The sequence below is a fragment of the Myotis lucifugus genome, unplaced genomic scaffold, assembly GCF_000147115.1.
Source record: "Myotis lucifugus unplaced genomic scaffold, Myoluc2.0 scaffold_437, whole genome shotgun sequence".
NCBI classification, from domain to species: domain Eukaryota; kingdom Metazoa; phylum Chordata; class Mammalia; order Chiroptera; family Vespertilionidae; genus Myotis; species Myotis lucifugus.
Genome location: NW_005871485.1, coordinates 798,952 through 818,004, shown reverse-complemented (window position 1 = coordinate 818,004; position 19,053 = coordinate 798,952). Strand labels below are relative to the sequence as shown.

Below are 19,053 nucleotides of genomic sequence, written 5' to 3'. Positions count from 1 at the left end.
TCTAGGCAAGTCTTCACAGGAGCTCCGTGTTCCTCAGGTGTCCCCACGGCCAACCAGCAGAGGGGAGGTCCAGGCAGGTGGGCCTGAGGGCAGCCTCAGAGCATGAGAGAGACTGGGCAGGGGCCTAGGCCCCTCCCCACGGGTGCCACGCAGATCTGAGGTCTGGGCACGGAGAAGAATGACCCAGGCGGGAGGACCTGGAGACCAGAACCACAGAGGGGCCTCGCGGTGGAGGCCAGCGCCAGACACCGGTGAGCCGACCAGGGGCAGGCTAGCGACACTCTCAGAAACTCGGAACCTGGGGTCAGAGTGGCTGATGGGTGGGGTCAGGGAGGATTGTGAATTTGAACCCTGACCCCAAAGAGGATAAGTTTTAACCAGAAGTGACTGAGTTGCCTTGAAGCGGCAAGATCAAGAGTTTTCTGCAACTAGCTGAGAGGGCATGCGTTTGGTTGAGGGCGGTTACGGGGAAATGAAGTTACATTCTGCACACCTGGGCTGTGACTGTCGGTTAAAACCTGCCAGAGATGCTAGTATTCCTCATGCCAGTGGGAAGGTCCATGCAGCTGCAGGGGCCAACAGCAAAGCCGAGTCCTACGGGGCCCAGCCAGAGGGGCCAGGATGTGTGCTCTTATTGTTCGTTTTAAATCAATACTACGATGCTAAATACTGTTGGGAGGAAACTGGGCAGGGGGGACGGTGGTGCTGTGAACCCCAGTTTGAGAAAACCTGGCCATTGCCCACCTCTCCAGCCCCATCCCTCCTCACTCCCCCCCAGCCCTTGGGTTCCCTTTGAGTCCTTCCCATGTGCCATGCTCCCTCCTACCTCAAGGCTCTGAATACCTGTCCCCTCGGCCTCGAATGGGCTTTCTAGCTTCAAATGTGTTTACATTTTACTTCCCCAAAGGACGCTTGCCTGAGATCCAAGGCAAAGTGGGCTCCTCAAGTTACACTCTCATGGTGGCACTGTGGGTTTTCTTCACAACACCCCCGCCCCCCCATGTCCAGCTAGTGCCCGGCCAACAGGGGGCGCCCAGTCAATGCTGAATGGACGAATGGACGAAGGGAACTGTGTCCTGCAGCTCAGATGTCATGAGAAATGACTGAGGTTCTGGTTTCAAGTCCTGCCACATTTTAACTCTGTGAACTGAGCGATGACACTGACTTCTCAGCCTCACCTGCCTCCTCTGTACAAAGGGCGCTCCGCACACTGGCACCGACCCAGCAAACTGCCCCCCCCCCCCCCCGCACTTTCTGTGCCCTCCCACAGGTGCTTTCCGCGGGGGCCCAAGGCTTCTGGAGGGGACACCCGGGGAGACTCACACACAAAGCGTACAAGGGGCTGGCGGGTCGTCTGACGCACAGTGAGCCACAAATGCACGTCACACACGTCATTAAAACCATTCCAGCAGTCACATTTTAAGAAGTAAAAAGAAACTGATAAAATTAAAAATATATTTTACTTAATTCAATATATCCAAAATATTCACTTTCCAACATGGAATCAATATGAGAATGAAAGCATTCTTTACATCCCATCGTTGTAGTACGTCTCTGAAATTCACTGTGAATTTTACACGTCCTGCGCGTCCTACTTTGGCCAAGCCACTTTTCAATTACTAGTCACCATGGCTGGGGGCTACCTGGGCCTCACAGATAGAGCTGTGGTCATAATCGGGGTCGAGCATTTGCCAAGAATTCATTCATCGGGGCTGTGCTCTTCCATCAAGAGGCATACACTGTGTGCTTTTCTCTCTTTTTGTGACACGAGCAGCCACGGATGATCATTGTCCCAGAGGCATGAATTCATAGCAGGTGCCAGGTGGTGACAGTCTCACTCTACTAGCCCTTCCAAATCTTTTCACTTGGAATATTTCTGTAAGAGAAACTTCCCCTCATCAACCGACAGGTTAACTAGTGTGTGCAATGCGTGCAGGGAAGGTAAGTCAACATTTGATCCTTCCCTTTACCACAGCTCTCGGGGTTATAGCTGACGGGGACATGCGCCGTGCTTGCTGCAGGGAGCCAGGGGGGGAGGTGACTCCAATCCAGGTGGCAACCCCAGCCATGGTGAACCCCCGGGCAGCCAGCCAATCCTCTCCCCTAAACCTGAGGAATTTCCTTCAAAAGGCCTGAGAAGCCCTAGCCGCCCCAGTGGTACCCCGAGTGCTTCACAACAAGTAGTGAGAAGGAGGCTCTGCCCCTGTCCTGCCAGGCTCTGGGCACCACGGCAACCTGAGACAGGTTTTGCGGAAGGAACACAATGAACCCCTGGAGCAGGAGGAGTCTCTGTCCCGGCCTCAGGAAAAACCTCAGCCCCGGCTGAGGAGGAGGGCACAGGCCCAGAGAGGTCAAGCGCCTTGCCCGGGTCACACAGCCAGTGACCCCGCCTGGCTGTCTTCAGGCTGAGGGCCCAGACTGCTTCCTTCCTGCCTGCTCGGAGGTGCTTCTCAGAGTCAGGTGAGTCCTTATCTCTGTCCACTCCCACTCTCCATTCCTTCCAGATGTGCTGCTGTGATCTAGCGGGGGCGGTGAGAAGCCCCTGTGTACAAAACCAGAGGGATCCGAGCCTGTGCTCGCCCCTTGGCGTTCTGGGCCGGGGGCCTGGCTGGCTGCAGCGATTGCACACCGGCTGCATTTTTCTCATTTTTCTCTCCATGCACGGCTGCTCTTTTTCTGGATTGCTGACACTGCCAGTCTCTACAAAGTGTGGAATTATTTTATAGACATGTATTTTTTATTCATTTAAAATCCACAAGGCTGAGCTGTCTACCTACAAAACTGTAATTAGATGCGCTAAGAGAAAAAGGAAAAAAATAAAAAGGGCTTCTATCTACTTGAAGTGAAATTAAGAGCTCTGGGCACCAATTCAGCAATCAGCGAGGCGGCCGGAAGCTGTGAGAGAATATTTCTGGATGAGGTGGGCCTAAATCAGTCCATCTGCCAGGTGTTAAGAAAGATGAAAATTAAGCTTATGAGGCCTCTGGGCTGTGTCTCAACGCTGTGTCCATGCCACCCACCCCAACACCTGAAACACTTGACATTTGCTTAGAGCTTAGTTTCTCAAAAGTTCAGTCCTGGCACACCCTCAATGTGCACAGAATGAGAAATCGTCCCACCACAGCCTGAGACACCCGATGCAAGAAATCCCTGTTGAATGACTGGCTCCTCCCCATGTGCACGGCGCCTCACAAAGATTAAGCGCTTTCTTAAACATGTTTATCTCTTTCACACTGTCCACCCTGGGAGTGCGTGCATGGTATTATCCCCACGTCACAGATTCGGAGACTGAGTGGCTTCGCCCAAGCGTTGGAACAGGTAATGGTGGTAACAAGTCTCAGGGACCCTGTCACTACGCAGTGGCCTCCACAGGACAAAAGGGAACCGACAAGGAGGGTGCAGGCCCCATACAAGCAGAACGGCAAGGGCAGGATTCTCTCTGAGCTCCTACAGATTGGACAGTGGGGGTCCTTAAAAGTACAATGACTTGACCTGTCAGAGCTTCACTGTGGCTGAATCGGGGGTTCAGAATGACGCGTCTCAAGAGTGGATGCTGGCCGAGCTCTTCGTACCGCACAGTAAACCTCGTTTGCTATTCAGTCTTTACCCTGAAACGTGAGGGCCACATGGATGCACCTTTTTCAGACACAGATTTTTTTTTTTTCTAAACAAAAGGGAAAGATGAAAGAGACTCAAGCAAGTCTCACTACAGTCTAGCCTCAGCGTGGCTGCCAGTCATAATTCAGATCTAAGCAGGTTACTCTTCTGCCCTCAAGCCTGGGAGGGCCACCTGAGTTGCCCACTGAATGCATTCAAATCTCTTGACTTGGCACCTAAGTCCTTCCCATGGGCCTGCAATTCAACTTCTCCTCTCACCCTTCTTCACATCTGCTCAGACCCCAAGCACAGCAAACTTCTTGCTGCTCTGCAAACACACAAGACCCCGCCTTGCCTCTGGGCCTTTGCCACACGGTTCCCTCCATCTGTGATGTGAAATCTTACATATCTTTCCATCTGCATTACCCTCCTGGAACCTTTCCTGATCCCTGCGTCAGAGTGGCTTTCTCTGCACCCTACAGGATGGCCGCACATCCCTCAGCATATAATTAATCACACTGAATTATAATTGTTAATAGAACTACCTCCCCCTTCCACTGGAGAATGTGGCAGAGGTCAAGGCTTATTAATCTTTGTATTAACCTTGTTTAGCCAGAGAGAGAAAGAGGAGAGAGAGAGAGAGCGAGAGCTAGTTAGTTTAATAAATGTGGAATGGCTGGCTGAGTGAGAACAAGGTCTTCATACTTAACTCAGCTTCAATATGAAATTCAAAACAATGAAGAAAACATGACTCAAACATAGCAGGGAAATAACATACACTTTTACTCTCAAAATAAATACTAATCAATTTTATTTTATAAATACAGATGCTGAGTTTTCTTCCAATTACCAACAGATCAGTTTCACATGCCATTTATTATTGGTGGTGGCTTAAAAAATTATTTAAATAACCGGCTAGGTCAGGATAAATGGGCACCATTAGAACTGCTAAAAAAATATAGCTGGATACAATCTTCCAAAACTAATATTCTGAGGGGGGGAAAAATCTCTGGAATTTCTAAAGTGGGTAAGAGGAAGTGGAGAGAGAAAACACAATCAAATATCCATTTGATAACATTTGCTGGCTGTTAAAAGTGTCTCAGTTACATGAAAGCTGTAAGGGCTCTTAGTCGTGCAGAACTGGATAGTGGTGAGCTTCCACTTCAACGTCTATCCATCCTTGAAGCAAACTTGATGTTTTAGTGATTTACAAGACTAGAAAGATGAGTAGATGATAACTCATCCCATCCTTTGGCTATGGCCACTTTAGTGGCAAAACAAATTATGCAGCATTGGAAGACGTTGAACAGTTATTTCTGGAGACATGGAATTCTGCAGGTTCTACCCAGGTCATGGCAGAAACTGCAGACATCAAAAATATTCAAATGAAAACACAAAATGCAAACTAAACAAACCCAAACCTAGGTGGTGTTTTCAGGCATAACATCATTGGACCCTGTGGATCAAGCAAATGTATAGGTAACTACTGATCGGCTCTGAGCAATCTAATCACACTCATGGCACTGTTGGGGGGTGAAACGTGTGAACCCAGGAATCAGGTGGTCACAAACGACAGTCGGGTGGATGGAGCCCCAGAGCTCCATCTGGCCGCGTGGAACCCGAGATGACACCGGGACAGGGGCTCTGAGTGGGGCCCTCTGTGTGGTGCTGCCAGGAGCCAGGCTGCAGGGCCTGCAGTGGACACACCTTGTCTCTGAGTTTGGCATAGTTTAAAGTCCACTCCCATATCTTGGAAAATCACAATCACATGTGATTCACTCACACAGTCCATTGTTGAATTCTCACACAGTCCTTCAAAACCTATTTTTTGGGGGGGGGTATTGTTACTTCATTGGAGGACCCCACAGACCAGTCTGACGAATATCTACACTGTGTCTATCTCTACCCTCTTTGATTCTAAAACGAATGACAGTACAGTGCAAAGAAGCTGGGCCTCTACAGATGGCTTCTACTCCAGCTTTGGAATAGCCTACCTTTTTATGTGGAATTCATACGGACTTCTTGAGATCGAGTAAAAGCTTTTAATTGCTTGCGAGCTGGGTCTGTCTGTCATGCCATGATTCTGTGAGTTCCCTTTACATGGAAAACAACAACATGAGCTATTCCATTTCAAATGTGGCTATAAATTAAAATCGAGCCCAGGAATGCTTGGAAAAAATATGAAAATGATTATGAAATCTATGAGTTAAGATGTTATGTAGGACAAACGCAGCTACTAGAGAGTACACCAGTGAAGGTGTTTGTGTTGCTATAACAACAGGTAAATTCAAATGAAGTCAACACATTAGCTTAGATGCAGCCCTAGTTTTGTTCGGGCTGGTCCTATCTCGACGAAATACACGGAGATGTAGTTTCAAGAGGAATTCGAAGCTGGAAAAAAAAATCAGGTCGAGTGAAGTACACTCAATTTTTATTCTTCTATACAATACATGGATACACGGATAAATTTTCCTTAAAGAACTTGCAACCCTGAGGTGATGTCCTTGGGTAAATAAAATGTAAAGCAATAGCAAACGAAATTTGAGCTCCAGGAATGACAGCTGGACTTCAAAAACATAATTTAATATTTATGCAATTGCACACATATCAATAGTATTCTATGCCTCATCTAGTATTAGTCCAACAACCTCAACTGCCTTGCATTTTGCACATTGGATGGCCTGACTCTCTACATATACTTCATCACATACAATGTCTTCCAACTGAAATGTAATAAATTAATATGGGCTGTACACAAGTGGATTTTGTCTGGTGAGTGCACTGCCAGGAAGCGGCCTAGTTTTGATTGCAGCATCTGCCCACATAAACACTCTGGCCCTCAAAGAGGATTGGATGCCATTTGATTATACAACCTTGGGGTCCTCAAGGGTCCCTGGGATCCACCGAATTTGAGGGCTACCTCAAAGCCATGGCTGATCAGAGGAGGTGGAAGGTCAGAGCTATTGTATTAAAGAACCCGTGAATCTGATGTCCTTTTTTCAGAGTGCACAATGCATCCACTGTGAAATGGGGCAACAGTGGAGTCTCTCGGTTGCCTGTGAGGCATGGGGGCAAGGGGAGGGGCATATGCGCCTGGGTCTAAGGAGACTATTGTGCTTCTTATTCATCAGCCTAATGAATGGCCAAAGATCCTTCAGTAAATGGTAGAAATCTTTTTCTAAATATTCAATTTTTCCCAAAGTTTTATAAACTGGTGAGGGCAAATGCTTGAGAAACTAAAGGTGAGTTCATTATATATTCTTTATATATATTATCATCTTCCCTCTGGGGATAACATAGAAGAGCAAATAAAAAAGCAGACGAATACCTATAAGGTGACTCAAGCTAGAGAGTGACTTTTGCCTTCAAACAACGGTCAGGCCTGTAAAGCCCATCTTGCAAGCAAAATCTAACTTCGTCTGGCCCACTGATACACAATGATCCTGAGTCCCTCCTCCATTCACAAAGTCTATTTTCCCGAGGAATATCCTCCATTAATATTTATTTTGTGTCATAATTATTACAAAGGGTAACCAGTGCAGCTTTATCCTTATTTTAGGCAGTAGCCCTGTCCTGGACCTACTGTCTGTCTGCTCGCTTCACTTATCAGAGCTCCTGCGTGGCCGGCGGAAGCTGGATACGTTTTCGTTCAGTGCATAGATCCTTCGGGAGAACTCTTCAAATTCTCCCAGAACTTGTTCGTCACACTCCACTGCCACAGCACTGTCCACCGGGATGCAGTTAAATGCTTCTAGCTGGTCACTGGAGGTGAAACCTGTGGCTTCCATCCCAATGATCTCTTCCGCTTGCTCCACGGCACAGCAGAGCTCAGCTTCTGAGCCGGGGTGGAACTCACCCGGGAGCTGGGCGCTGGCGGCGCCAGCCTGCTCGCTGGGTAGGAGAGCGCCATTCACCGTGGCTGGATGCCCAGGGAGGGCTTCTCCTTGTTCTTGGCCAGTGTTTACACTCACGGGGCCCACGTTTAAGCTGTTGCCCAAATCGACTCCCTTTTTCTGGTTTTCTTTGGAGAAGTCCAAGGAGGTATCCAAGGAGGAGGACAGAGTTGTTGTCTTTCTCTCAGACTCTCCCAGGGAGGGGGTGGTGGGCCCAGGCTGGGCTACTGCTGAGTTGTAGCTGGGAGGAGGGGTCCTGTAGTGGAGTCTCTCGTTCTCTGAGCTGGCCCGTTTTCGGTGTCCTTTGTCTGGCGAAGGAATGCCCCCAGAGAAGCCTCCATCTGCACCCCCAAATATGGAGCTTTGTCTCTTTGGAACAGGGATTGCACTGGAGGTGTGATGTCTGTCGCTAGAAGATAAACAAAAAGGAGAAGTTAACTTCCAACTTCAGAACTAAGTTTAAGCCTTTTGGATCCAGAGACAGGAAATAGCATGCTTAGGTTTGAGTTAATAAAAATTGATAATTATTCTTAGTACAAACTGTAGTGCCCGAAGGGAAGAAACAACCCAAAGCATTCTGAGTTCAACTTTGGGAGCTTCCTTCAAGAAGGATCAAGACATAATGAAACATATCCAGAGGAGAACACCAGGGTAGGATGGGGGATAGAAACCAGGTCATATGGGGAAGAGTTTCAGTCACTGGAGGGATTGGATCTAGAAAGAACAATATATAAAGGATGCAACCAACTTTACACATCTGAAGGGCTATCCATATTCTTGTTCTTTCTTTTTAAAAACATATTTTTATTGCTTTCAGAGAGTAAAGGGGCAGGAGGGTAGGAGGGTAGGAGGGAAGGAAGGAGGGAGGGAGGGAGTCGGGGGGGGAGAGAGGGGGAGAGAGAGAGAGAGAGAGAGAGAGAGAGAGAGAGAGAGAGAGAGAGAAACATCAGTGGTGAGAGAGAATCATTGATTGGCTGCCTCCTGCATGCCCCACACTGAGCCAGCAACCTGGGCATGTGCCCTGACTGGGAATTGAACCCTGACCTCCTGGTTCATATTCTTATTCTTGTTTTTCATATTCAACTTATTTTATCTTTTTTTTATATATATTTTATTGATTTTTTACAGAGAAGAAGGGAGAGGGATAGAGAGTTAGAAACATCGATGAGAGAGATCGATCAGCTGCCTCCTGCACGCCCCCCAGTGGGGATGTGCCCGTAACCAAGGTACATGCCCTTGACCGGAATCGAACCTGGGACTCTTCAGTCCGCAGGCCGACGCTCTATCCACTGAGCCAAACCGGTTCGGCAACTTATTTTATCTTCATAAAGCAGGTATCCTTATTTGTCAGAGAAGTTTAGTGACTTGCTCATGGTACCGCAGTGAAGCCATGGCAAGGCTAGACCAGAACTCATGACTCTTGACGTGATGATCAATAGCTTTTCCAATACCCAATGCTAATCACCTTGGATTAGAGAACTGACAGAGAGAGGGTCAAGGATATACATATATTTTAATGAAAATTTAATCTGGGAAACGACTTCTCCTTTACAAGCTGGTCACACACGTTTTATAAGTTTGGCCTTAAGTGCCTTCTTTCAGACTTGAGTTACTTCTCAGGAAGATACTTCCGGGCCAGCAATAATAATCATTCTTAAGCGATACAAGTTTTAGTTTCTAAAGTAATTTCATACACATCATTTCATTTGGTCCTCACAAAAACCCTGTCAGGAAAGCAGAGTATACATTACTGCTCTTAAGTCCGAAATAATAAATAACAATTAGTTAATGGAAAGAGAGTACTCAGACCCTGGAAATAATGGTCATGTTATACACTGTGCTAGTAAAACCACCCTAGAGGACTGATCACAATTCTTGATATTATACTTGGATGAAGCTAGTCAGCTCCAATATAACTATAGGAACAGACTGGGTCCAGAGACAGAGGGAGGCAGAAACACAAGACCCATTAGACTCGTGTGTTCTGCAGGTGAGGAAACACACACACCGAGGCTGTTTGCACAAGGGCAACTACCAGGCATGAGCAGAGGCTAGACTTGAGACTATACCCGCCTAACAAACAGCTACTCCATGTGCCCGGCCTGGGGGACGGGAAACAAATGCAAGACGGAGCAGGCCCTGCCTCTGAGGAGCTTCCGAGCTTGTAGGAGAGCCATCCACAGTCACTGAAACAAAACACTTCCAGCTCACAATAGTGATGTGTCTTGAAAAAGAAGAAAGGAGCGAGGGTTCCTTCTACCTGTGTCCACAGCCACAAGCCCTTGAACCAGCTCCCTGCTCCTTCTCTGTTTTTTGTTTTTTTCCCTGATGCTGGATTATCCCTGTGATCTCAGACACCTAAGCAAGGCTTATTCTTCTTGAGAAAAGGCAACCACAAGGCTGCTAATCCCCAGGCCCGTCAAACAACCTTGCTTGGCTCTAAGTGTTGGTGCCAGGAGAGATTTCATAATTAGGGGTGGCCTGTGGGGTGCATAGACCCGGGCAAGCACACCGGTAAATTACTGTTTTTAGTTCTCAAGAAAAACAGAGCAAAACCTGCTGGCCTTAATCTAGGTTTTCAGTTAATATGTTGTCAAAACTCCCAGGAACTGGGCAAGCCACACATTTTTGCGAACCTTGTAGTTTTCACTCTCCCACTTGTCGACTGTCCCTCTCCAAGTGATTCTGCAGGAAGCCGAGGCAATCAAACCAAAACAGAGCATCAGCACTACCCACCGTCTATTCCCACCCCGGCCGAGGAGGCGTGGGAAGCACCAGGTGAACCAGCCTGGGACAGGGAGGTGACAGTGTGGCATGGAACTAGACGCCTGGTGCTCACCACTCTCGGTTATGAAGGGTGAATGCCATGACACCTCCCCTGCCGCCAACGCCTCCCCTCTCCCCACCCCAGCCTGCTCTGCTTCCCTCCTAGGCTGATGAAAGGCAGAGCATGAGAAATGGACCAGGGTGCAGCAGCAGTGCTTATGGCACAGAGGACAGGGGTTCTGTAGTCCTCTAGGGCAGCGGTCGCCAACCGGTGGTCCGTGAGGTCCGAAAGGTTGGCGACCGCTGCTTTAGGGTTCTGCGACTCCCTGGAGGCTCTCCTCAATGTTGCACAACAGAAAAGTAATAAAGTGTGACGTCCCTCCTGGCAACTACAATGGGAAGGGAACTCCCATTTTCCTGAGCATCCACAATGTTGAACCCTCACATCTACCCTGTGAAAAAGGCAGGCGGGTGAGCGGGTTCTGTGGTTTAAGGTGCAGAACTAGATTCAGTCTGACTCTAGAACCCACACAGTCTGTCTCATCCCCCAATTGGAATCATATTCAAATTCAACTAACATTTGCTAAAAGCCAGTGATACGCCAGACTTCAAGCTACCAGTACATGCCATTCTACAGGCCTTTTCATTGAATTCGTCCAGCCTACTAGTATATCTAAGTTCTGGGGTGTTACTCCCATTTTAAAGGGTGTATTCTTAGGCTTTTGAGAGGTAGAGACTGATATTTTCTGACATCCCGATTTTATGATATTCTTCTCCTGTTTCCTTGGATTTTTATGAGAATCCAGGTAATGATAGCTTGAGATACAATTTGGAAAACTCTAGTAACAGTAAAATGTTCCCTCTTAATAAGGGCAAGGAAATGCATTATTATGGACAGGCAATAAAGAAGTCTACGTATCTAAAGTTTACCCTTTAATGGTCACGTTTGTCTTTCTTATCATTTTTAGCCATGTGCAATAAAACCTTTCCAAATTTTTATTAAAGTATTTCTTATAATCTTAAAAAGAGTAAGCTGGACAAAAAGGGTGTCTTCTTTGTTTAATTGATTTTTAGAGAGAGGGGGAGGAGGAGGGAGAGGGGTAGGGGGAGGGAGAGAGGGAGAAGCATCGATGTGAGAGAAACATTGATCGCCTGTCTCCTGCACGCCCCCTATGGGGGATCAAGCCCACAACTCGACATGTGCTCTGACCAGAAACTGAATAGGCAACCTTTCAGTGTATGGGACGATGCCCAACCAACTGAGCCACACCGGCCAGGGGCAATAAAGGTATCTTCAAAACTTTGGGTCACCACTATGAACATGTATTACTAAACTACGACATAGTAAAGAGACTATAGGATCTTCAGTGGCCTGTTTCCTAGGATCTGAGTCTGAGAGTTCTTACACTGCACTTGAGCTTCCCCATGTCCTCTCTCACTGTCATGGCAGTGTGGCTGCATCCACCTCTCCCTACAGGGGCTTCTCTTTTTCTAATGTTTGCTTCTGATTCGCTGTGTTCTTGTAAAGTAGATGCCCTAAGAATTGTGTGCAAAGTAAGAGTAAACAGGATTAAAGTGATGGGCCAGCAGATGTCCTGGGCATAGTATGCTTTATTATGAGTTTTGTAACATTAGTTTTGGCTGCTCAGAATTAATTTTTTTTATTACTTCCAGGATCTTAGCAATGTTCCAGATTTTTAAGATAGCTGAGTTCCAAACAGCTGAAGTGTTGAATGATTACATTAAAATATATACAAACACACATGCATTTTTAATTATTGTAATAATTTTCCAGGGAAAATTAAAAAAATATAAACCATATGAAAAATAAAAATCTCTCACAAGGCTATTACCCATCAAATAACCACTGTTAATTTTGAATATTTTCCTTCCAGACTTTGATTTTATGTGTGTGTTTAATTTTAAAAGACCAAACAAACCTAAAGTTGTGTTTGTGGTAGATATATACAATTCTGTAGTCTGCTGTTGGATGTTATTAAAATCTCTTGGTAAACAATTCTAAATGGTTGTTCCATTGACTAGAATATTATAATTTGCTTAATCATTCCCTTAGTTTTATAGATTAAGGGTATTTCTAAAATCTTACTCTTAAGAAATTGCTGTGAGCCTAGGGCAGGGTGGGGGCGGGCTAGAAGGGGTCAATGGGGGGAATAAGGGGACACATGTAACACTTTCAACAATGAAGATCTAAAATGTTAACCAAAATAAATTTAAAAAAGAAACTGCCGTGAGCATCTCTGTATAAAAACACAAAGCATACATTTTTAATAAAATTTGATTTTCATATTTAATAGGTGTCCAGAAGAAACCTTCACTTCACATTTCAGTGGAAGCTAAATTTGTACGAGAAAGAAAAGGAGTATTTTATCTCTAGTATTGCCTAAAAAGGTAAAAGGTGGCAATTAAAAAAGGCAAATAATAGATCAAAAAAGAAGGCCCAGAAGGTTTCAAAATTCCTTTTGTCTGATTACAGTCTGGCTTTGTGATTATTTCATCTAGATGGAAGAAGAGGTCGAAACGCATAGATTTCCTAATTACATGACCAATTTTTAAAGACTGCTGACAATTTATTTATCAAATGAAATTGGTATGCAATTTAAGCTGTGATGAGTAACTCAGAGGGAATTTCTACTCTTAGAAACAACCAGAGTGAACGTGGGTGTTTGGGAGGAGCGGACGCAGCAGGAAACGTGGGAACTTTGTTCTGTCTCCCACTCCTGCCTTAGACTACAGATTCGGGGCCACGGAGCCTGAGGTTTAAGCAACTGAACTGAGTCCCCCCGTTCACTGCACACATTCTTCTCCTCCTCAGCCATTTGCCTTGAGTAGATGTGTCTTCCAGCTTGGCTTAGATCCAAGCTGGAAACCTGGAAACATGACATCTGGGGTTTAATGCTGCAATTAAAAGGAATTTATTAAAAAACAACAACCCAAAGATATTGTAATTGCAAATTTACTAGGTCATGGTTTAGTGAAAACACAGCACAGACTGTTGAATAACTGAACCACATCCGGGCTGTTACCTTACTTAATGATAAACCCATTGCTACAAGTAGAAAAGGATATCCCAGGGTCACAAACAATAGCATGATGGGGAGAAGCCAAGTGGATTGGAGTTTAGAGGACGAGGAGGACAGTCTGGTTTAAATTTGGCTTCTTTGGATCAAATCTTCTCTGATGTCTATAAACTAAGGTGATTAATCTCTTCCTCATTCTGCCAGTCCTCATTTATTGCAGTCAGTTACCTGCTGTTCGCCCTTCAGCTGTATCTGGAGGGAAGGACAGTGATGAGAAAGGATGTTCAAAGACCTGGATTCTATTCCTAGCTCTGCCACCACCATGAGCCTAGTTGGCGTTGTGACTTAAGGTTGAACTCGCCACTTACTAGTATTAGTTATATGACTGTAAGCAGTCACTTATCTCTCTGTGCTCCAGTTTTCTCCTTTGTAAAATGGACTGCTGGGCTGCGGTACGGAGTAAATAAAACGATGTGCTTCAAATCCTTGGCAAGATGCCTGGCAGATATACCGATGGTTGTTGTCATTATTATTAGCTTCCATGGGCTTCGGATTCCCAAAGTGTTTTACAGAAGGGATAACTGAGGCTCAAAGACATGTATGTCTTGGGCAGAAACATAGGGTAATGGGTAGCAGAGGAAAGACCAGAATCTAGAGCTCCTTCCTTCTACTGTTTTCCCCTACACAGCACACTGGTTAAACAGGAACAATCGGCACTCTTCCCACCCACCCCCATCTCCACTTCTGCGCACCAGGGAGCTAGCTGCAAGAAGCGGATAAAGAATTAAGGGTAGTATAAGAGTTTTGGAGAAGAAGTACTAAATCAATCAAAAGAGTTATCCTGCCCAACATGAAACTTCATTCCATTTTTTCTTTTCTTTTTTCTTCAGGACCTGGGGTGGGGAAAGCTTTGAATGAAGTAGAAATGCTCAAACTGCCTCTATTTACACGATCTACCAAGTGCTTAGGGACTATAAGAACTTCCCAGAATCCTTTGTGGTACATTCCAGTTGTCCCCAAACCCCTGATGCATCATTTTTTCTGCATGAATTTAGCTTCAGGGGGAGAGTTTGTGTAAGAGGCAGAATTTCTCTATTTCCCCAGCGTCACCGAGGAGAACCACGTTCGAACTTTTATAGCCTTTACACAAATACCTGCCAGGAAGCCAACCTGGAGACAGTAGAACCCAGTCCATTCCTCTCTGTCATCCTCGCCCCCACAACTTTCTCCTCCTCTTTCTTTTTTTTTGCTGGTTTTGTTGCTTAAAGCTATAGCCTCCTTTTACAGAAAAGGGACTGGGAGAGAGCAAACAAGATAAGAAAGCCCTGGTCCAAAATGTGTTCTCATTTCCACATCTCCCATAAGTAATATTCCAGAACTCCACATGCAACCCCACCGTTACAAAACACAGAAATTGGTGAAGCACATCATTACTCCGAACCAGTTTCCTCTTCTGTAAATTGGGTATGTCCATCCAACAGTTGTTACTGCAAGAATTAAATGAGATATACAAGCAAAATTCTTAGTACAACGAGTAGGTACTCTATAAATTGTTATTAAGAATAAAACAATAACAACTAACATTTATGAAGTACTATGGGGTAAGAAAGTCCTCTGTTAACAACTTTATACATGGTCTCATTTAATCCTCACATCTCTATGAATTGTGAACACCATCTTCATCTGACAAATGAGGAAACTGAGGCACAGAGATAACTTAACAAAGGCAGACTGACTGAATAAATGTGAGTTCCCTTCTCTCCCAGCCCCTAGGACTGCCGCCAGAACACCTACACTTGACCTCTATTTCTGTTTGAGGGAGGAGTGAGAGTCAGAATAATTTTTAGGTCAAGTGGCTTGGTATCTTTCCTTCTCTCCTACATCATATCAAGCTCGTGTGGCGTTTCTGGCCTCCTAAGACTTGTTGGGCTGTTACAGGAATGCTGCTGCATTTAAGCATGAATGATGAACAGAAACACATTCTGACACAAAATGATATACATGTGGAGACTTGAGGGGGAAATAAAATAAAGGGAAAATAAAAACTTCCCACATCAAGCAAGTTCCTGAGGCGGGGGTGCGTTCGGAGCGGTGTGAGAAGGTTTTTTTCCTGTTCTCTTTCAGTCCTTGTGCTTGTGTTATCTGTCTACAAGCAGGCCTCACTCTGTAAAGCATTAGGAAAGAGTACACTTCGCAGTCTCAAATATGTGTCTTTCCCTCCTACAAAATGTTTCCTCTGAGGAACACTGCTAGATCACAGCTGGTCAAGATGCTAAATCTTGACGGTCTGGATCCTGGCCAGAATCTACAGCTACAACTCCGTGAAATAAGAATTCTTAAAAAGCAAAAAACCCCACAACAACCTTTTAAACAACATTTGATCTTCTTCTTGCTCCCCTTGTAGCAAGCGATGACCTCATGGCAGCGAGACCTCTACACGGAGGTGTTTAAGTTGGTTTACCGCCATCAGAAATGTTTGAAGCTCTAGGTACGAGTCCGCGCCAATATCATGTCAACTGTGCTAAAAAGCAATAATAGTTTCTCACCTTCTTAAAGATTACTGCTTAAATAATGCAGAGCAACGACAGGGCTGCTCCGGCTGCCAAAAGCAGGTTGCCAAGGCAAAGCCGAGGTAGAATTACGTCTTTTGGCAGCTAAGAAATTATGACATAAAGTTAGTTTTTTCAAAAAACAACCTCCATAAATTAGGCTACTATCCTTTTTCAAAATCCAGCCATGGCTGGATTTATCTTTCCCCTTTCTCTCTCTCTGGTCAAGTAGAAGCACAGAGCCTCCTTTTGGGAAAGCCAAGTTGAACAGCGAGATCTTATCTCCCAGGAGGTAGCTGGGGGTTAACAGTTTTAAGCATGCGGTATCCTGGCCACAGGCGAGCAGTCTAAAGACCTCTCACCATTACCAGATAAGTGAAAGTGCTTAATCTTTGCCCTGGATGTGAACAAAAACAAGAAACAAAATAAAAATAGAAGCAATCTTAGGCCAAAAGCATTGGCTGAATTCTGTGCCAATGGTCACTTTCCCCCCTGGGCTCAGCTTGAAAGGTTTCCTGCCAAAGTCTGACTAAATAAAAACAGTTTAAAAAGGTCTAAATGAACAAGGGAGCCTTTACATTTTCTTTAAACCGAGTACTGATGGAAAGACGAATTTCTGAAAGACAAAGTTCCAGAGGCAAAGGATAAAACAAGCAAGCTGAAGCCATCCCTTTCCCTGGGCCATGTGATGTGAGGGCTGGCCATCCACCCTCCGTAGCCCTGGGCCACAGGGCCCTGCTTGGAAGAGGGGCTCCAGCATAAGCCAGGAGACGAGGCTAAGGGCGTGCCCACAGCCAGGAGGCCTATCTGGAAGCCAGGCTCAAGGCTGAGCTCCCTGGGATCAGGGAATAGAGAATGATCCCCCAAAGAGACAAAAGAGGTCCCATGGAGGTGGGCAAGGCAACCTCTTTACCCATTAGCTTTCACTTTAAGGAATCATCATACAGCCTTAGCTGGTTTGCTCAGTGGTCAGAGTGTCAGGCCATGGGCTGAAGGGTCCCGGGTTTGATTCCCATCAAGGGCACATACCTTGGTTGCAAGCTCAATCCCCAGCCCTGATCGGGGCATGCGTGGGAGGCAACCAATTGACGTGTCTCTCTCGTATCGATGTTTCACTCTGTCCCCCTCCCTTGCACTCTCTCTAAAAATCAATGAAAAAATATCCTTAGTTGAAGATTAACAAAACAAGACAAAAACAAAACAAATCATCATACAAATTAATCTACGGACACAGTCAGGCAAAAAACAAGATGAGGACTGTAAAGTGGTCTGTAAAACAGAGAGATGCCAGGGATGGTACTTGGGGACCCGTGGGAGTGTCTGGACAGCAATTAAGACAGGGGAGTAATAAAGTGTTTATGCTGAAAACTAGGAAAAAATAATAACTTTGCCAGGGAAGCCAGAGAAATAGTCATCTCACAGAGCCCAGCCCCAGAAAGAACTCTTTGGGGAAATTAAAACCTATAGTTTTAAAGTCAGGGGATGCTTTCAGAACTTAAAAGGTTGATTGCAGAGAGAGCTCCAGGAAGCTTCGGACTCCAGAGGCCAATGACAGAAGCTGTGAAAGATGCTGCTGAAGCTGAGCTGCCACCATGCTTCTAAGAAGCTCTGCCCCGAGCCGAGGCACAGGGCTGTAGTTGGGTGTTATTTTCAAAGAAAAATGGGTAGCACTTGCCACCATTTTTGGATATGCTGGAGGCCTTTGGGAGAAGTGCTTGAATAACATTTTTAAAAAATTTATTTTGTTTTATTTGATTGATTTGAGAGAAAGAGAGAGAAACATGGATTTGTTGTTCCACTTACTGATACATTTGTTGGTTGATTCTTGTATGTGCCCTGACCGGGGATCGAACTTGCAACCTTGGCATATCGGGATGATACTCTAATCAATGGAGCTTCCCGGCCAGGGCCATTTAGCCATCATTTAATCATTGCTTAGTAAGAGACTGTGAGGGTCTCGGGATAATGTCTTGGGAACCTAATCTTATGTACCACCCAAAGAGGTGCAGTATAAAACTGTATGCAGATTAACAGGACATATAGGGTATCCCCCCAAAAATGTATACACACTTTAACAGCTGATTTCTATTACGTTTTAAAAATGAAATGTACTTTAATACAGCGGTCGCCAACCTTTCGGACCTCATGAACCAATAGTGGTCCATGGACCACTGGTTGGTGACCGCTGCTTTAATAAACACTGCCTTTATAATTTTCAGGGGACACCCTATAACAAATTAAATTATTTACTTCCTTATTCAAATACATATTGAGTGTACTATGCACAAGGCACTGTGCACTAGACATGACTATTTCTGGGGACTTTATCTAAGACGTTACTGTATCTGGGATACAACAATGATTCAGAAAAAAGCCATGGTTCCTGCTTTTACTGAGCTTACACCACTGAGGGAGTGGACAGACATTTGTCAACAAAATTACAAACATCAATGCACCATGACCACCTCTAACACATGCCATGCAGTTTCTTAACATGGGTTAGGAAAGCTGGTGACAGAACTGACGCAGAGAGGCCAAGATCCGAAGGGTCAGTAGAATCCTTCACCAGGTGAAGAATGGGTTAGTGGGTGGGAGCACCTTCTAGGCAGAGCACTGTGTGAGGACCCAAAAGGTCATCAAGTGAAGGACATGGAAGACAATAAGGCTGGAGAGGAAACCAGGTCTGCGCTATGCAGCGGCCCAAAGGCCTTGTAAGAGTTTTTCTCCTCATCTAAGTCGCTAAGTGTTTTAGGCTCAGTGGGCATGGGGGAGGGAGAGAGATTAATTGATTGATTTGTATTTTGAAAAGTCTGCTCTGGCTGAGGTTGGAGGACAGACTGGAGGTGGATGCTGGAGGACCACTGGCTGTGTAGTAGTTTTAAGTGAGAGATCCTGGCTTGGACCAGAGTGGAAATGCATAGATATGAACAAACAGACATATCAGGGGAAATCAGCAGGGGTTGCTAAGGTTGGACACAGGGTTGAGAGGGAAAAGGGTGGATTATGCCTGGCTTCCTGGCCAGTGTAAAGAGAATAGATGGGAGATTCCTTCACTGAAAACTGAGGCCCGGAGGACCATGGGGCTTATGGTGGTTGGAAGACAGGATAAAACAAATGAACTCCAAAGAATGTGTTCGTGAAACCATCCATGTAGGCAGTTCGAAGAGAGCGCTGATGTCAGAAAAGAAATCTAGGCTGGTGACTTTACAC

General features: G+C 45.6%; 1 protein-coding gene across 4 annotated transcripts in view; it reads right to left on the bottom strand.

Moving 5' to 3' along the window:
- Positions 1-4,391: 4,391 nt before the first annotated feature.
- UVRAG (UV radiation resistance associated) overlaps positions 4,392-19,053 on the bottom strand; it is a 274,963-nt gene continuing 260,301 nt past the window's right edge. For all 4 annotated transcript variants that reach the window (XM_006102885.3, XM_014468223.2, XM_023744219.1 and 1 more), the window contains one exon: positions 4,392-7,899. In XM_006102885.3, coding sequence (XP_006102947.1) covers positions 7,197-7,899 — 703 coding nt within the window. In that variant the 3' untranslated portion in view covers positions 4,392-7,196. The remainder of the gene's footprint in view (positions 7,900-19,053) is intronic.